General features: G+C 52.3%; 1 protein-coding gene across 1 annotated transcript; it reads right to left on the reverse strand.

The window, feature by feature from the left end:
- Nucleotides 1–280: 280 nt before the first annotated feature.
- Nucleotides 281–16,198, reverse strand: GPR156 (G protein-coupled receptor 156). Its single transcript, XM_026050333.1, has 9 exons — nucleotides 16,094–16,198; nucleotides 12,694–12,830; nucleotides 10,312–10,447; nucleotides 9,317–9,427; nucleotides 8,195–8,320; nucleotides 7,633–7,728; nucleotides 4,477–4,713; nucleotides 2,244–2,402; nucleotides 281–2,084 (listed from the first exon to the last, which is right to left on the reverse strand). The coding sequence occupies exons 1-9, from the start codon at nucleotides 16,196–16,198 to the stop codon at nucleotides 753–755; spliced, it is 2,439 nt and encodes an 812-aa protein (XP_025906118.1). The 3' UTR covers nucleotides 281–752.
- Between the last annotated feature and the right edge of the window lie 751 nt (nucleotides 16,199–16,949).

A 16,949-nucleotide genomic window follows, 5' to 3' on the forward strand; every position in this document is an offset into this window, starting at 1 on the left:
ACAACAAATTGCAGATCCTCTTTTCAGATGTTCAGCTTTTCTTTCCCTTCAGCTCTGCCCCAAGTCTAACCTACCACTGAGTGCCTCAACTATACCAAATGCAAAGTCACCTCTGAAGAAGTCACCTGTGGACTCTGTTTTCTCAGATATTACAAAAAGAAAAACAAACAAACAATAGAAATATAGCAAGTCTTGCATGTGCACTTGGAGCTCCTTCCTCCACTGAGAGACTGGCACATCCCAGGCAAGCAGCGGACTGAAGCTCTCCTGAAGTCTGCTGGTTCCCAGGCTCCAGTTGCAAGTAGGGCTGGTGGGAGGCTCCACAGCACCGGCCTTGGGGAACAGAAGTCCTCTCTCCGTCTGTCTGCCTGCTGTGTGTGGCAAAGAAACCAGGGGATCTCTCCGAGATGAAGTCCAGCTCTACAGTCCCCTCAGTCCCGCGGCTTTCTGCTGGGCCACTGGGATGGGGAGCAGCTCGGTGTCTGTAGGACACAGGCAGCTCTTCCGAGCAGCCAGGATGAAACCACGGGCCACTTTCTCAGAGGGCTGCTAACCCTTTATCGGACAAGCAGGATCCGCAGTCCGAGCCTGGATCTGGAAGAGCTGCCTAGAGAGACTTAAGATTGGTCTCCTACACCTGAATCCGGGCGCAACACACTTCCCTCAAGGGGATGTATTTCTTTTGTATGGTTTAAAACACAGTGTGTTTTGGGAGAGGGGTGATGCTTGCCTTTGGGCTAGCATGGTGGCAGTCATACAAAAGTGGGTTTCAGATCTTCTTTGAAATTCACTACGGGCTGAGGCCTGCTGTGATGCTCTGCCCAGGAATCCGCAGAGCCGCCCGGCTCCGTGTCCGTGCTGCTGCTGTCCAGGGAGTCGAGCGGGCCCTGGAAGCAGAGCTCGCAGTAGGGCCGGTGGCAGCAGTGAAACATCTCCTCGGAGCTGCTGCTGGAGTCGGAGTCCGGGTAGTAGCGCGGCGAGCGCGGCAAGGGCTGCGCCGGCTCCCTGGGAGCAGCCCGCTGCGCCGCGAGGAGATGCACGAAGTCGTCGCGGGGCTGCTCGTGGCCAAGGGCTGGGCACACAGCTGGGAGGGCACTGCCTGTCTCGTGGGCACGGGGCTCGCGCCAGCCCTGCTGCGCCACCGGCTGCGGGCTGAGCTCGGCACTCACGGCCGCGGCGGGAGGCGCCGTGTGCTCGAGGGGCCTCCTGCCGCTGGTCCCATCTCCTTCCTCCGCAGAGACGCGTGCCGACTCCTCGCGGCTCCAGGCACTTGGCCCACCTCGCATCCTGCTCACGGCCTTGGTCACCATGCACCAAGCGCGGGGGGACACGGAGCCGGGGAAGCAGGCGGAAGGGGCGGGCGGGGGGAGCCTCCTTTGCCGCCTCGTCAGGTCGAGGCCAAGGGGAGCGCAGGGGTCTGGGTAGGTTCCCTGGGCTCCCCACGTGTCGTTCCTGTCACAAGGAGGGCCCTGGCTGCCTCGCGGGGTCCCCCGAGGTGAGGCCGGGCTGCTGATTTTGCTATCCAGGCTCAGCTCCTGCAAGATCTCCTGTAGCTTTTCACTGCTCACGTAGTTGACTCTGGTCACCCCACCACTTCCCTGAGGCCCTGCTCCCCTGCCCGCAGCTGAGGGCTCCTGACCCGGCAGCTGCTGCAAAGGGTGCCCGGTCCATGGGGACACTCTTTGCTCGGGGACAGCCTTGGGGCTGTGCTCAAGGACGCCCTCCCCTACATCAAAGAGCAGCGCCTGAGAGCACGCGGGTTCCTCAGGCGCTGCGGGGCTCACGGCTCCCTGGAGCTCCTCAGCATCACCCCCGCACTCCTGCATGCCACAGGGCACCGGGCCACGCGGCGTGCTCGGCAAACCGGGAGCCTGCCAGCCGGCCGGCTCAGCAGGACAGCGCTCCATGGGCAGCCCGTCGCCGCCACCGCGCCGCCCACCCGCGCTCCGGCACCACGAGGGGAAGGCAGCGCATGGGGCCGCCTCAGGCGCCGGCGCGCAGCCGCACTCGGCCGCCATCAGCCTCATCAGCTTCTCCTTGGCGTTGTTCACCTGCTCCTGGAGGCTTTCGATCACGGCGTTTTTCTGCGTTAAACAAATAAATACGTCAAGCCCAGCACGGGCAAAGGGTACAGGCACGCTGAGGATTTAAAAGCAAACAGGTCAGAAAAGCAAATGGGTCTCCTCCACACAGAGAAGGAGCTGGGCAGGGAGGGCACACAGCTGGGGCCAAGCCCCCCGTACCTCCAAGAGCAGCCGCTGCATGGAGCTCTTCTCCCCCATCATCTGGCAGAGCTGCTCTGCGCTGCAGGCCGAGTGGCAGCTCCGGCTCGGGCTGGTGAAATACTTGGCCATGTGGCTCACAGTTTGGTTTTCCTCTTCAAAGGCTTTCCACTGCTGGAGCTGGTGAAGGGAAGGAGCCGTTGGAGGCACGCTGGGCGCAGGCCGCGCGCACGCAGCAGGGCAGAGGCAGCGCGAGAGACGGAGCCAGACAAAGGGGCAGGCAGGGAGGGAGACAAAGACCGGCAGTGACAGATGAGCACGGAGAGGGACGGCTGAGCCACGCGGCGGACTCACTCGGAGCCTCCCGCAAACCCCAGGCAAAGCCCTAGCCTGCCCTTGCTTTTAGCTTTCAATACGGATAGTTCCTGCTTATGCACACTGCAGAAACCCCCTCCTCCTTCTCCCCGACTCAGTAATGCCCAGAGAGCAGCACTCGCCGAGCCCTGAATCGCTGGGGACAAGCTGAAAATCAGCACTGCTTGAGGTCTGCTTCCCTGGATCGTGTGTGCGCGAAAGCCGCGTGCAGCCTGGATCCAGCTGCTCATCGATTTCAAATGAGCAACAGGAGAGCAAGCCCATTAAGGAGAGGAAAAAAAAAAATTTAAAAGCTGATGAATTAAAAGATCTAAGTTAAATAAAACGTTCAAGGCCCCAAGGCTACAGTAGAAAAATAGGGCAGGCAGAATGCACAGTCAACCTGTGCTGTGCAGTTCATCAGCCTCTCCCTCCTTGCCCAGGTCTGCAGGTCTCCCAGTCTACAGAGAGCCTCCGGTAGGTTTGGTGCTTGGCACAGGACACCTGGTCCCTAATCCAGGGGCTGGTAATCTAGTGGGTCAGGTCCTTGCGATTTTACCCTCTCAGCTGATCACCGGAGAATCGTTGAGCAAACTCAGGACAGTAACATTTACTAATAGTAACATTTAGCAATTTGGGCACAGGGGAGGAGGATCCATTAAGTATGGTGGGAAGAGGAAACTCAGGCCTTATAGACAAGCACGAAGCGTACATCTTAAGCTAAATATTTGGGAGAAGAAGCAGGAAGGGTCAGTGAGGTTGGCAGAGGTTTCTGGAGATCCATCTAGTCCAATGCCCCTTCTTAAACAGGGTCAGCTACTGCAGGTTGCCCAGACTGTGTCCACTTGGCTTTAAGTATCTTCAAGGATAGTGACACCACAACTGGCAACCAGTTCCAGTGTTTGACCCCATTCATGTCAAAAGATTTTTTTTTTTTGCTGCCCCTCTGGTGTTTAAATGGAGTTTCCTGTATTTCAATTTGTCCCGTCACCAGATACCTGGTAGCTGGCTCCATTTCTCCTGTCAGATATTTATACACAGTGATAAGATCCCCTCAAGCCTTCCCTTTTTCCAAACTGCTTTCTTGTGCTTCACTTCTTTCTCTCCCTCTCCTCATTTCCTCGAGCCCAAATATCCCTCCAAATATAAAACTGAGTAAACAACTGTTTCCTCTCATTGTAACAATGAGAGTATTTTTCCCATGAACATTACAGTCAAACATGCCAGATTCCCCTGGAAAACATGGGAAGCAGAAAAGCAGAGAGTTGCCCCAAAAAGCTTCCTTAAAACAGGTCTGCAACTCCCACCTCACAAAGCTGTGTTCCTCTCCCCTCTTCCAGCAGCTGTCCCACTGTCACAACAGCAGCCCAGATCACCTGCACGGGTGATCTGGCATAAGCATCACTCATGTCACGCTCTTGGACAAGGGTTTCTGAGAGGTAGCTCTAAGCCTGCACTCAGAGTTCCTACGTAACGTCAGCACAGGGCAAAGGACATACATCAAAGGATGGGCCAGGTATGCCAGGCCCCACAACTGGCCCTGGCAGCAGTTGTAGGGTGGGTGGCTGCAGGAGAAGGTGCACTGTGGTGCTGAGGGCAAGGAAAGGAGTGGAGAAATGGTTCAAATCTAGGTGCAGGGGAGAAGGATCCATCCTGGGCTCTGGGGAGAGGAACTCAGCCCTCAGAGAACTGAGGAACTTGTTGGGGAAGCAGAGCCACTTGTATGTTGGGGACACCCAACTTGGAGCAGAGCAGAGCAACTGGGGAGCTGTGCAGCTTTGCCTGAATATTTAGGGAAAAAAATAATAAAAGGCAGGAAAAATAAATGCTTAGGCCTCTACAGCTGCTACCCCCCAAGCATGCCCATTTCCAAGTGGCTCTCTGAACAGAGGCTGCATACCTGTGGGACAAAAATGAAGCAATTGATTGTCGTTGTACACACAAAGATGCCCCCAGAGGTGAAACCAAACAGCAGGTTGTGCCAAGCGTGGAAGAAGCGATGAACTAAGAAGACAGTCCCAGCAGCCAGGAAAATGAGGTTGACCCCAACGATGAGCGTCAAGGACTGGTTGACTGGTGGAGAGCTGACGTTTTCGGTCAGACCGGCCAAGTATGTCCCATACAGCAACAGGATACTCTGGAATCAGAAAACAGTTCAGGAAAAAAACATAAAAGTTCAGAGAAGATTTCCAAATTGTGGAAAATTACAGCCTGACACAGCCAACCCCCACTTCATGCTGAGCTAAGATTGCTCGGATACATTCAGTACAACCCTAATTAATGCTCTTTGATCTATAATGCAGACTCTGCGCTCGCGCTGGTAGCTCTGCAGCAGCCACCCAGCACGCTGCTGCAGGTGCCACGCAGGCTGCCTGGCACGACGGGCAGTGCCCGGCAGGCCCCGGGGGTCCTGGCTGAGGGGCGCCAGCAGCACCCGAGCGGGAGCTGAAGAGGAGGCTGGCAGGCAGTGCCACCCACAGCCAGGACACGCGAGGAGCGCGCGAGGGAAATATTCCCTCCAGAGTGCTGGGATGGGAACACCACGGACAGACAGGGAGACAACAGACAGAAATCACTTCAGGGAAGCAGAGAGGAAAAACAAACCAGCTAACCAACCAAACCAAAACCCCACTCTGCCATCAAAAAGCAACAGTGTAATACTGATAGAGCAGAATGGAGATAGCTAGACAAGGAAAAAGCAAGGCAGAAGCTGCAGACTCTCAGGGGGAAAGAGATGTAGCTGACGCCTCCTTAAACAAAAATCCAGGGAACTGCTGGGATTTTCCTGGGATTCGGGACTACTGTTCTTTTCCCTGCCCTTTACAGTTTCTTTCCTGCATCTAGTGGTGGTGAAAGGTGTTAAAAAAATGCTCTGTGCACAGAGATCTTCCCTCCTCAAAAGCAGGTTGGTTGTTTCAGACAGACTTCCCTACCACACTGCCTCTCAAGTGCCTCCCTGGTGCATATTCCCAGCGTAGCTCGGAGTGAGCTAATCACTAGATTGCAGGTCAGGAAGGAATTCTGTCCTTCACCAGGTCAGACTGGTAGGAAACACTGACTATTTTTTGCCCTCCTCTGTAGCATAGCCTAGGTACTATTTTTAGGATAGTCTGGAAATACTGCCTAACAAATTCCCTGCTCATGCAAGGACTGAGAGTATCAAGAACGTCTCCTACATTTTTCCTATGGCACGTAATATAGACAAATGAAAGTAAATAGATAAATAAAGATAAAAGGCTTTTTAAGTCTTTTACCAACAGATATTAAAAAGCATCAAGAAATTCTCTGTGACTTGTGTACCAGATGCTTTTTAGCCTGTCCTAGATCGCTCTATCTTGTGGCTGTAAGGCCCAAGATTTGATGATCTCAATGGTCACTTCAGGGTTATGTTCTTCAGCCTACACTCTTTTGAGCAAGAGAGGTTCATGTCCACGGCCCTTGTACTGAAACTCCCAATGTAGCAGCACCAGTAATTCCCAAGGAGGAATTGTGACCTGTCTTGCTGGGAGCAAGGCTGAGACCCAAATCTGATGTGTGGGATCAGCACTAGTTCATAACCACATTCACCTCCAAATACATGTCCCAAGGACAAGCCACTTACCAGTCTCTGGGCGAGAAAAAAAAAACACCCAAGTCCCATTGAAAACTCTTACAGTCTGCGAGGACACAGACAAAGCAGTGCTATCTACTTAACCAGGACTTTGACACTGGAGAATAAGCACAGGACTATGCTTTATTTTTTTATTTATTTTAATCTTGAGCAAAGGACTTTGCTCATAATTCAAGGTGTGACATTGGCAAGTAATTTCTGTTCATTGCTCTGGGCTTGTAAAACCAGGATAATATAGTGAGTGGCTTCACAAAGGGCTTAGCATATTAATGTCGTGGAAGATAAGAAGTGCTACATTCATTCACAGGGAAACCTACTTGTACATTACTGTCAATCCACGTTAGCTCCAGAGGAACCACTAAAGAAGTTCTGCTGTGAAACCAAGTAGATAGGATCAGAGTCAGGTTCAAGGCAACACCATGAAGAGAAGATATAGCTGGGCACGTCTTACTCTGAACGAGAGGAATGGAGTTTGCAGCAGTTGTAGACACAAGCATTACCCACCTAAAACCTGAAGAAACCTCATACAAACTAGAGGCAAAGCCAGGGAAGGAGCACTGAAACAGGCAGCCCAAGGAAGGTCTACAATTCCTAGCCCTGTAAGAATGGGTTAGACAAATGTCTCTAAGATGAGCTGGAGCAGGAGAAGGACTTGACAGTGTCCTGAGGTCTCCTGCTGCTGTTTTCCCTATGACTCTTGGTAGACGGTCGATGTATATTACATTATAATGAGTCAGAAAGGAACTGCTTGTATTGCATACAGATTGAGTCATTCACAAAGAAGCCGTGATCTCATAAGGTTCATCAAAATCAGCTTTCTGAAACGCTTCTAACCTCTGCCAACCCAGGAACACATGAGAGCACAGATAATTACTGCTGTAATTATACCTACATAGTTATATCCGTATAACTAACTCTGATGGAATAAGAATGGCCACGTACAAATTACATCAGTGAAAGTGTATTTCACTGTTATAATTAAGCTGATGCTCATCCTCAAGTTAGACACCAAGCACTTCTCACTTGCACCTCTTGGATTTATGCTCAGAGGACTCAGGGTCTCAACTACATACTACATCTCTGTAGCAGACAGTCATCTGAGGCCTTATGGAAGAAGTGAACTTTGGGGAATATAAAGACACAAGCTTTAAGATGGTGTATAGATGAGATGTGAGAGTTTACAGGGAGAGAACTAGAGAGAGAGTGTGTTCAAGCTCATGCAGAAAAGATAGAGAGGCAGGAAAGAAGTTAGGGATTTTATGGAGAATGCAAGGAAGCATCAAGATGGCAAGCAATGGAGATGGGAGGACTTTCATTACTTATCAGGAGCAGCAGATATGTGCAATATGCACATAGGCTGGGAGGGCCATGAAACTGCAGATGCTGCTGCCATCAAGCTGGGAGGAGGTGAGATAGGAGGCAAGAATCAATAAAGAGGCTACGCACCTTAAACCCTAAAATGAGAATGAGCCAAAGGTCAGCGTAAAGAGAGGCGCAGGACTGCATCCGGCTCACGGAACACGTCATGCCCTTCTCTGTCACCTAGGAGGCAAAGGGAACACAGAAGTGAAGGTTGCTCTGCCTGCCCGGGAGCAGGGACAGACAGACAGCTCTACAGTCACAAATAGCTCTCCTCTGAAAATCCCAAAAGAGAAGCACCAAAACTGGTGCTGCCAGAGGCGGAGAGTTAAAGGAAGAAAGATTTTGATATTCATCTACCAACATGACAAACCCAGATGATTAACATCCAGGTTTCCTAAACATGGTTAATCATCTGCAGATGCCATGGATCTCAACCCTGCCAACCAGGTGACCAGCACAGCTTGGTCAAGGTCATCACTAGACTTTATTGTTTGGTAAAGGAGACCTCTGAATCCATCTTCCTTCATGTCTTCCTTCCTTTCCTTTGATTTCTCCTACCACCAAGTACCTGACCATGCACCCACATTTGCACAGAAATCAGACAGGACACACCACGATGCTCCCCCACCTCTCCTTATCCCTTTACCCGCAGTGAGACGCTGAGGCTTCGGAAACACTGGATTGGATCAGCGAATACCCACGTCAGAAGCAGCACGGCATCTGCCAGCACCAGCGCTGCCACCATCGCCAGCAGCTGGAGGTCTTTGATAATCTGCAGGAACATGCAGAAAGTGCTATAGTCAGGAGCAAGGAGACACCAATAACCTCCTTCCCCATGGACCTCTTTCTGCTTCTTTCTTCCAAGGGACATGCTTACCTGGATGCTTCGCCCAGGTCCTACAGGGAGTCCTACAGGTCCCCTGTATTCAAGTGGATATAGATCACTATCTTTGTCTGCAAAACTCCTGGAGACCCAATCAGAATTGGGGCCATGAATAAACTCTCACCAACTATGCGGCTAGCTGGGAAACGCCCTGCTCTCAGAGCATCCCCAGATGCTCTCAGAGCATCTCCAAAAAAAAAAAAAAAAAAGCATTTACAAAACAGAAGCATCATCTACTTACCTACATCACAGGCAGAAAGAAAAAGAGTGAAAATAAAAGCTTATATTGCAAATCTAACATGGACCTCAGATCCCTCAGTAATGGCAGTCCTTGCCTGTGCTCTGTTCCTCTGCGAACCCTCTCATTACACTTTTCCCCTAAGGCTCATTTCTTTCCCTATTGGAAAATGGCCTTTGTGCACGGCAAACCTGCTCTTACATGAATAAGAATATACAGGTGGCTCTCGTTTTCCTCACAGCTAATGTTTTCCCTTTCTCTTTCCTGTGGGAGAGTAGCCAGTGCTCCCTCCCTTCACCCAAAATATCAGAAGCACTTGGGGGTTACCCCACATCCAAGAAGATACTTGAAGTTCCTGGCTTATCTTCATCTCCCAAAAGCAATCAGTCCAAACCTGGACATAAACACTGACGTGCTGTGTAATGAAAGCAAACTGTGGTATCCAGCTTCTTGCATCCCCGTCTCCCACCTTCCCCATTACTCGCCAGCCTTATCAGTTATTCCAAAGCGCTTTGGGACTTCCTAGAGTTCGTCCCTCTGCTGCAGAGTGTTTTTTCCCTTCCTTCTTGCTGCCTCCCCCGTGCAGGCGCCTCGCAGAGGGAGGGAACCGGCACGGGGCAGCTCAGCGCCCTGGCACGGGTACTCACCACCCGCTTGTCCGGCACGCGCTGGGTGAACACTTTGTAGAGCCGCCAGCTTTTGCCCAGGACAGGCCCGAACACCAGGGAGCTCCCGACGCACAGCAAGCAGAGCCGCACCTGTGGAGGGAGGGCAGCGAGGTGGGGAGGAAGCAGCGGCGCTTGGGCTGTTCCTGGCCAGGAGGATCTGCCCGAAAGATGGGATAAAAGGACACGGTGGGGATGGAGCTATGGTGCTCTGGCTTCGGGAGGGCCATGTTGGGTAACTAGAGAGGCGGCTACGGGGTAAAATAAATTCATATACACCCATGCCGCTGCAGTCCACCCATGTGGAGACAACAGCAGCATATCCAGGATGCAGAGCAGAGGTGGCAGGAGCAAACAGGCAGTCAGGAGGGAGCTGCTTGGCAGAAATCCCTGCCTCTTTCTCTCTGCCTCGAAAGGCTCTTGTCAGAGGAGTGAGAGCCGGGCAGCTTGAGAGTGACAGCTGCACAGAGGGTCGAAGTGACAATAAATCACTGTCATCTCTGTTAATTATCTCCACCCAGATGGCTGAGCAGGACCTTGCTTCTCAGCATCTCTGCGTCACATCCCGTTGCCCTCGCTGGGTCACTGCCAAGTCCCTGGTCTGAAAGCAGCGTGTCCCACATCAGGAGCTGGGGATCCATCACACCAGCCGGCATTTCTGCAAAGATCTGCACCTGAGAAGCTCGCGTGCTGGCCTCCATATTCTATATTTAAAAGCCAAGTAGTCTGTCTGGCTCTCTGTGGGGGCAGCTGCTGTGGGCACTGCTCCCTCCCGTGGAGACCTGACTTGCTTTCCTCCTTGTGCTGTTGGCTTTCCAAAAATCAAATAAAGGAGGTTCTGCAGATGTAAGATATCATTTTGTATAGGTGGAAATCACTCGGTCAAATGTGCCCAGGAGCTGGATGGTGACCTACCGTAAGGAAGAGCGTGGGCAAGCATACGTGCACGTAAACACTCATCCCAGCAAATCACCCACCTGAATAAGCATTTCCACCGAGTCTCCGGACAGCAGGCTCTGCTCCTGAATCCCAAAGAGGTAAGCGCTAGAGTAAGTCAAGCCACTGCCCAGCAGGGTCACAATGTTCAGATTGGGGCTGGACATCTTCACAATCCTCCGGGAAACAAAGCAGGGAAGGCAGTGACAGTTACTGAGCGCCATGAGCTGGCAGCAAGGGGGCAAGGTCCCCTCACATGGATGATGACGGCTATAAGGGACACCTCCCTGGCTCGCTGCCCCAGCCGCCCATGCTCACAGCTCCCTGGAAAGCTCAGGCCCTGCTTCATGGTGTACCCCGTCCCCTCCCCAGTACTTCTAGGGTGCTTCCCTGTCTTTCAAGTACTCGTTTTGCCCCATCCCAGCACTCCTGTGGGGCAGCAAGACCCCATCTCCCCCAGACAGATGGGTAATGAACTGGTCCCATGGCCCAGTGCATGCCCTGCACGTGCCCGTGGCATGGAAAGCCTAACTGGAGCAGCTTCAGCTGGCGTCCTTATGGACAAAACGACGGCAAGCAATGGGCTTTGGCCACCAAGTACACCAGGGAGGCTCTGGCCACCCCAGCCCCTGTGCTACCTATGCTCGTGCCAGGCCAAACTTGCCGTGTGGCCGCTGGCCCTGCATCCCGCCGGGAGCCGCGGCCCGGTGCGTGGCTCCGCTTCCCGCGCGCCAGGCCAGCAGCTGCCGGCACTGCCCTCTGCCGCGAGGCAGCGGGAAGCAGAGCGGGAAACGGCTCTAATGCGGCTGGGGGAGGTTTCTTGCCATTACTCATAATCTTGCAACTGCATTCAGGAAGGAGAGCCAAACCACTGATCTCCACAGACCTGTCACCCTTCCCCACCGCTCCCACCAAGCAAAAAGCCTAAGCTCCTCTCTTCCCTCTGCACAGATTCAGCCCTTCATCTTCTGCTACTAATTTCTTTTCTCTCCCTTGAACTCCCTACCGATTCTTGCTACCTCTGAAGTGACACAGAGCCTAAGACTCAATGCAGCTCCCTCCCTGCCTGCCTCCTCATCATGCCTCTCCCCCTGGTGAAAGACATTAATCAGACTGCGGTCTCAGCTGCGGGCTGGCAAAGGTCGCCTCTGCATTCAGCAGGCAGAGCAGCATTTGTTTGCTGTGGTGCAAAGAAGGAACGCACGTTCATTACAGTTGCACTCCGAGAACCTCTTTGGGGGCCTCGATAATTTTGTAATCAAATAAGATGGCCACAGAGCTCAACACCGATCTGCTCCGATAAATTAAATGCTTGAGACCTGGAGACAGACTGTGCAGCTACTGCAGCAAAATGGACGCAGGAATCAAGATAAAACCATCATGTACAGGAGTTTTCTGAGTTTAAGGCAGTTATAAGGAGCATCACGTTCCTTAACAGAACCAGATCACCAAAACAGGAGCAGCCTGGGATATATGCAGATGCACGTCTCCGTACAAAGCAAGGCACACAGAGCACAAAGGCTTTAAGTAAAGCTGGAGATGTGTGCACCTAATGGGAATGGGAGAAAGAAGAGAGGAGGCCAACGAAACTGAGGAGAAGGTGGCAAGGAGGCAGGCAACACACTCAAAATTGCTAGGGGAGACTAGGAAAGCAAGCTTTCAGGCTGAGGGCTGGCTGAGAGGGTGCTTGAGCTAGCTATGCATATATGAATATAATCACTGAACTGACTGATTTATGTGGCACTCAGGGGACCTGGACCTTTTATATCCTTTGCACAGCCTGAATGATACCATGGAAAGCCTTCATGTCACCATCCAGGTCTCTTAGCAACACAGACCATACTCCCCACCTATCTGGATCCAGAAAGCTTAGCCATATTTTCAAACCATGACGGGTCCAGCACCAGGAAGCAAACGTGCATGTTGTGGAGAGCGTGATGGCTTTGCTCATGCAGCTCTGATGGCTTTGCTCGCACAGCTCGTGGCACGGAGAGGCAGACCAGTTCTCTTTCTGCTCTCCTGCTGATGCTTGGGTCAGTCCCATCGTGGAGATGAGACCAGGCACTGCTGCTCCAGCCACAAGGGGCCAGGGAACGGCAGGCTCTTCCCTCACAAGACCCTTCCAACAGCTGCAGCCTACGACGTGCGGGGGTCCTCGAAGCTCTGCCTTGTCCATAGCTCCCGGCCTCAAGGAGGCTGACTCATAGTCCAAACAGGACTGACTCCAGCAGAGGTCAAGACAGGATATGACAGAGAAAGCCACAACATCCCCAGGGATTGCTCTTACTTGCCCAGAACTGTTTCTCCAGGGTTGTACCTTCCTGACCTTAGCTGACCATCAGCTCCTACCCTGGGACTGTGGGAACCTGACCCTGTTGCCCCAGCTCGTGAGAAGTTTCACGGTGGAAGAGGGAAGCTCTTACCTGTTTTTCCTGAAGCGAATTGTGAAGACGAGAAAGAAGAGGGCCAGCAGGACTCCTCCTGTCAGGAATGTCCACACAACTCCCAAGAGAGCAGCAGAGAAGGACGGGGAGCTCTTCCCACTGCGGTCAGAAGATGTCTGAGGAAAGGCAAAAGGGGTGAGGAGGAAGGGGGCATCGTGGGGGCTCCCAGAAAAAGAGATCTGCTCCCTGACATGCCCTCTTGCATGTATCCTCCTGAAGGACTGGAAGGGACTTGAAAGCACATCTTCCAACCCCTCGCCATGACCAGACGTCCTTGTGCTGACAGGACTAATAAGCTGTGCACAGACAGGACACGAGCTCTGCTGTACTCAGCCCATGCAGAACACACAGGAGAGGGCAATCCCACCACATTCAAAACATACTTCCCTCTGGAAAAGCTCTGGGAGCCCTCCCTTCTTACAGGTGAGTATCCAAATGGGTCACGAAGCCACACACATAACTCAGGTGGTCCTGGCTATGAGAGAGAGGAAACCAGGAGAGTATTCTTAACCATTGCTGGGAGGAAGCCAGTGAATCTCAGGTAAGGACCCTCTGGAAAAGGATCCTGCAGGTCTCCAATTCCTAGCTCACTTCTTTGGAAAGAAAGGCAGGGAGACTTCTCCTATGTCTAGGAGAAATCGTCCTTTACCCCCACCTCCCAGCAGACAACTAGCTGGTTAATTCTACCAGGTGTCAGCAATACAGCTGTCAGCTGGTGCAGAAAACAAAAACAAAACAAAACAAAACAAAGCAAAAAGAGAGAGAAGGGACCCAGTACCTCACCAGGACACAGAGGGAGAGACCTGGCTCTCGTGTCAGGTCTAAGGTGGGAGAGCCAGAGCTTGCACCAAGACCATGGGCCATGAGTTACCCTGAGCCGTGGTGCAGGACAGGCCTTTTACCAAGTGCCTATGAAAAACCATCCCAAAATGCTGCTTCTCTTCCTTGCCACTGGACAGCCGAGACTGCTGACTGGCATACCAGGGAAACGGGGGGAACAAGTGGACTTTTTTTCCTGGGGCTTTGTGCTCGCTTTCTATTTTGGACAGAGATGCTTACTTCAAATTTGCTCTTCTTTCAGGTTCGCGTTATTACTGCGCCTCAAGATTTAAAGGAGATCTTATCATTTTAAATCACCACTTAACAACAGTGACTGTTCTGCTTCTATTAAAAAGGGGAAGAATCTTACTTCCACTTTGGATCTAAACTATTCCAGCAATTTTAATGTGATGTGCAAGCTTAGGTTTGTCCACATATACTATGTGAGCGTGTTACTTACAGATCTTCTATTTAAAAGTCAGTACAACCTCTTGAAGGGGAAGGATGAGGAGAGCACAGAGCTGTGAGCACACACCTGCTCACTAAGTTCTGCAGTGCTACCCCGACACCAGCTCATGGAAAGCTATGTGACTTTGAATAGACTAAAGGTCTCATGCTGAGGAATAATACATGGGATGGAAAGAGCCCATCTCATCTTCCAGAGCTCAGTGCATACACAGTCACTACAATCATGTTTATCAGTGTGGCTCTCGTCAGAAGATAGACACAGAACATTGAGATACCCTATGTGGGGATCTACCCTTTGAAAAACATCCTCAGAGGTGCTGTCTAAACCCTTTCTCAAATATTCCAGATCACATGCACTCAGTTTGTATAGTAAGAGAATATTTTTCTAACAGCTACCATTGCCACACACCCTCAGTTCTTCCTTCAAGATCTTTTCCTACTTCTTCCAGCATCACAAGAAATAAATTTGCAGGGGGAAATCAGGCAATGTTTACGGAGGGAGAGGAGAAGTCAGGTTCCTCTGCCACAGCTGGATACATATTGTGGCATACCAAAAACTTAAAACTAAAACAAAAATGTGCAAAGAGCAATTCTGGAGACTGAGAAAGAACCCCCTACACAGTCAGTCACTTCAGGGACATTGCTGTAGTTTGGCCACATTGCTGGGCTCCAGCAGAAGTGCTTGCACTGCAGCTTGGAAGTTCACAGCTGGTCCATGTCACTCCATGGAGAGCTCATAAGGGGTTGGAGTAGAGCTGAGGTGCTGGAGCTGCTCTGGGCTCTGCTCCCCACGACGGCGACTGTTGGGTGCTGCAAACCTGGGCTGAGCAAGACAGACCGCCAAGAGCAGCTGCTACCCCTGACGCATTATTGGGGTGCAGCTGCACATGCAGGTGGCTCGGCCTCCTCTCGGAGCAGAGCAGTGGGATCCCTGCGGAGATGTTCATCTCCCGCCTCCGAACTGCTCCCTGCCTCTTCTCCACCGCTCTCCCCCAGACTGGCTGGGAAAGGGCTTTTGGCTTTCTGGGAGATGAAACCACAGCAGGCAGCCCAGATGGTGAGGCAAGCTGACCCCACTCACCTGATTCTAGAACTGGCTATTAAAAAAAAAAATCAGAAAAAAAAACACAAAAAAACTAATTCTGCTGCATAAATCATGGCCATCCTCTCAGTTACCAGCAGCCCAGAGAGGCCGATACGGCTGTTCAGGGTCAGTAAGAGGCTGCAGCACCATCCAATTTCTCCACCCTGACTGACCTAGTGTCACAGCAGTATCGTTTTACCTCTGGCTGCAGCCTAAAACATCACTGCAAGTTCCTCTAAGGAGTCACCCAGGGAGCTGCAATTCACCTTTCCTTTCCAAACACGTGCGCGCACACACACACACACACACCAACACAGACTGATTACTGTTTCCCTGGATGTCCGTGGTTTCTGAATGCTTGAAGTTGATGGAGCGCTTCATTTGCAGCTGAGCAGAGCATAAACCCCAGCCGCAGCAGGGAGAATATTAATTGCAACAAAGCTGCCAGAGCCAGGGGAGCCGAGCAGCTTATGTTCGTCTCATTAAAGGTCCACACAGGATGCAGTGGCAAGTCAAGCAATCCAAGCCTAGCTGGTCCATGCAGCAGGCTCACGCGGAGCCCATCGCAGAGAGGTGCATCCCTGTGTCATTGCTACTGACTTAGGTAGTGGGGAAGGAAGTACCATTTACTATAGGGGTTGGCTTTTAATTAAATCCTCTCTCTTAGTACTCGAAAAGCACTCGGAGTTGGGGAGAATGCAGGAGGCCAAGGGCACAGACAGGCACATCATGTCTGCTCCCAGGGGATTTTCCATGTTGCTTGCCCGGGAGGACTCCTGGGCACAGCTGGGCTGTCCTGCTCTGCAGCTGCTTCCTTGGCCTCTGGCTAGTGGTGGGGTGCTATCTAGGAATGTTCTGGAGAGGCCATCTCCGGAGGCCGTCACTCACCCGCTGGCTGCAGGGCGCGTTCTGCTGTTATGTGCCTCGTTTCCCCCATCCATCCCTCCCTCGGGCTCATTTCTGGGGATCCAGCCCCTTTTTCCAGAGCCGCCCCGTCTCCGTACGTACGACTGTCACGGTGCAGAGCTCCTGCAGGGTCCGTTGCTGTGGCTCCTGGCTGCCGAAGCTGGAGTTGCCCTCACACAGGTCGGAGCAGTTTAATCCCGGCTCCATAGCACATCCTTAGCCTTCATTCGGCTGTATCCTCTCAGCAGGCAGGAGGATGAGGGCTGGCCCACGGAGCATCCGCACGCGGGGTCCAGCCCGGGCCTGGCTGCGCCGCCTGCCAAAACCAGCGCGCAGGGTCAGCGTGAGTGGCGCTTTGGGGGCCCACCGCCCCACGGAGCCCACCTGCATGGACGGGATGTGCCCCGGCGCATGTTCCTGCTCCCCCCATGAAGGACACGTGGGGAAGGAGACACTTGTGGGGCCGCACACGCACCCAGCAGCCCCACAAGCTGCGGCACTCGCCTTCTGCTCCAGAGTTATCCCACAGCAGTAGATTTTAAGGGCATTTCTTTGCAGCTCCCTCATGGGGAGCTGGCAGCTGCTGCTGGTTTCCTGGAGAGTTCATTTCGTCCCAGCAAATAACAAAGGGCAAAACCCAGCAACAAGTGTTGCCCTCACTTCACGTAGCCCAAACCTAGGCAAACAGGGAAGGAGCATGCTTGAATTAAACATATCCGAAAGTGCTTTAGCTGGTTTGGTGTGAGCAGCAGCACAGCTAGCTCAGGAGCAGCCTGTTTATTAAGCAGATTTATAATCCCAACATCTCTGGGCTTCTCACCTCTCCCGGCGCTCTTGCTCTCAGGTACTGTGTCTGTCTGCAGCAGCTCCTCTTGCACCACCTTTGCTTTGCCTCTGCTCCCTCTTTTCTTTTCTTCTTTTTTTTTTTTTTTTTTTTTTTGGTGCAGGTTTTAATAGG

The sequence above is a fragment of the Nothoprocta perdicaria genome, unplaced genomic scaffold (genome assembly GCF_003342845.1).
Source record: "Nothoprocta perdicaria isolate Ctin4 unplaced genomic scaffold, notPer1 scaffold_68, whole genome shotgun sequence".
Classification (NCBI taxonomy): Eukaryota; Metazoa; Chordata; class Aves; order Tinamiformes; family Tinamidae; genus Nothoprocta; species Nothoprocta perdicaria.

Bases quoted from the DNA above. Each gene is read 5' to 3' on its own strand.
- GPR156 (XM_026050333.1), bottom strand. From the start codon at position 16,198: ATGGAGCCGGGATTAAACTGCTCCGACCTGTGTGAGGGCAACTCCAGC. The intron at 9,428-10,311 runs GTGGGTGATTTG...CTCCCTCCACAG, and splicing joins CGGTGGAAATGCTTATTCAG to GTGCGGCTCTGCTTGCTGTG. The intron at 7,729-8,194 runs GTAAAGGGATAA...TTTGCCTCCTAG, and splicing joins GCCTCAGCGTCTCACTGCGG to GTGACAGAGAAGGGCATGAC.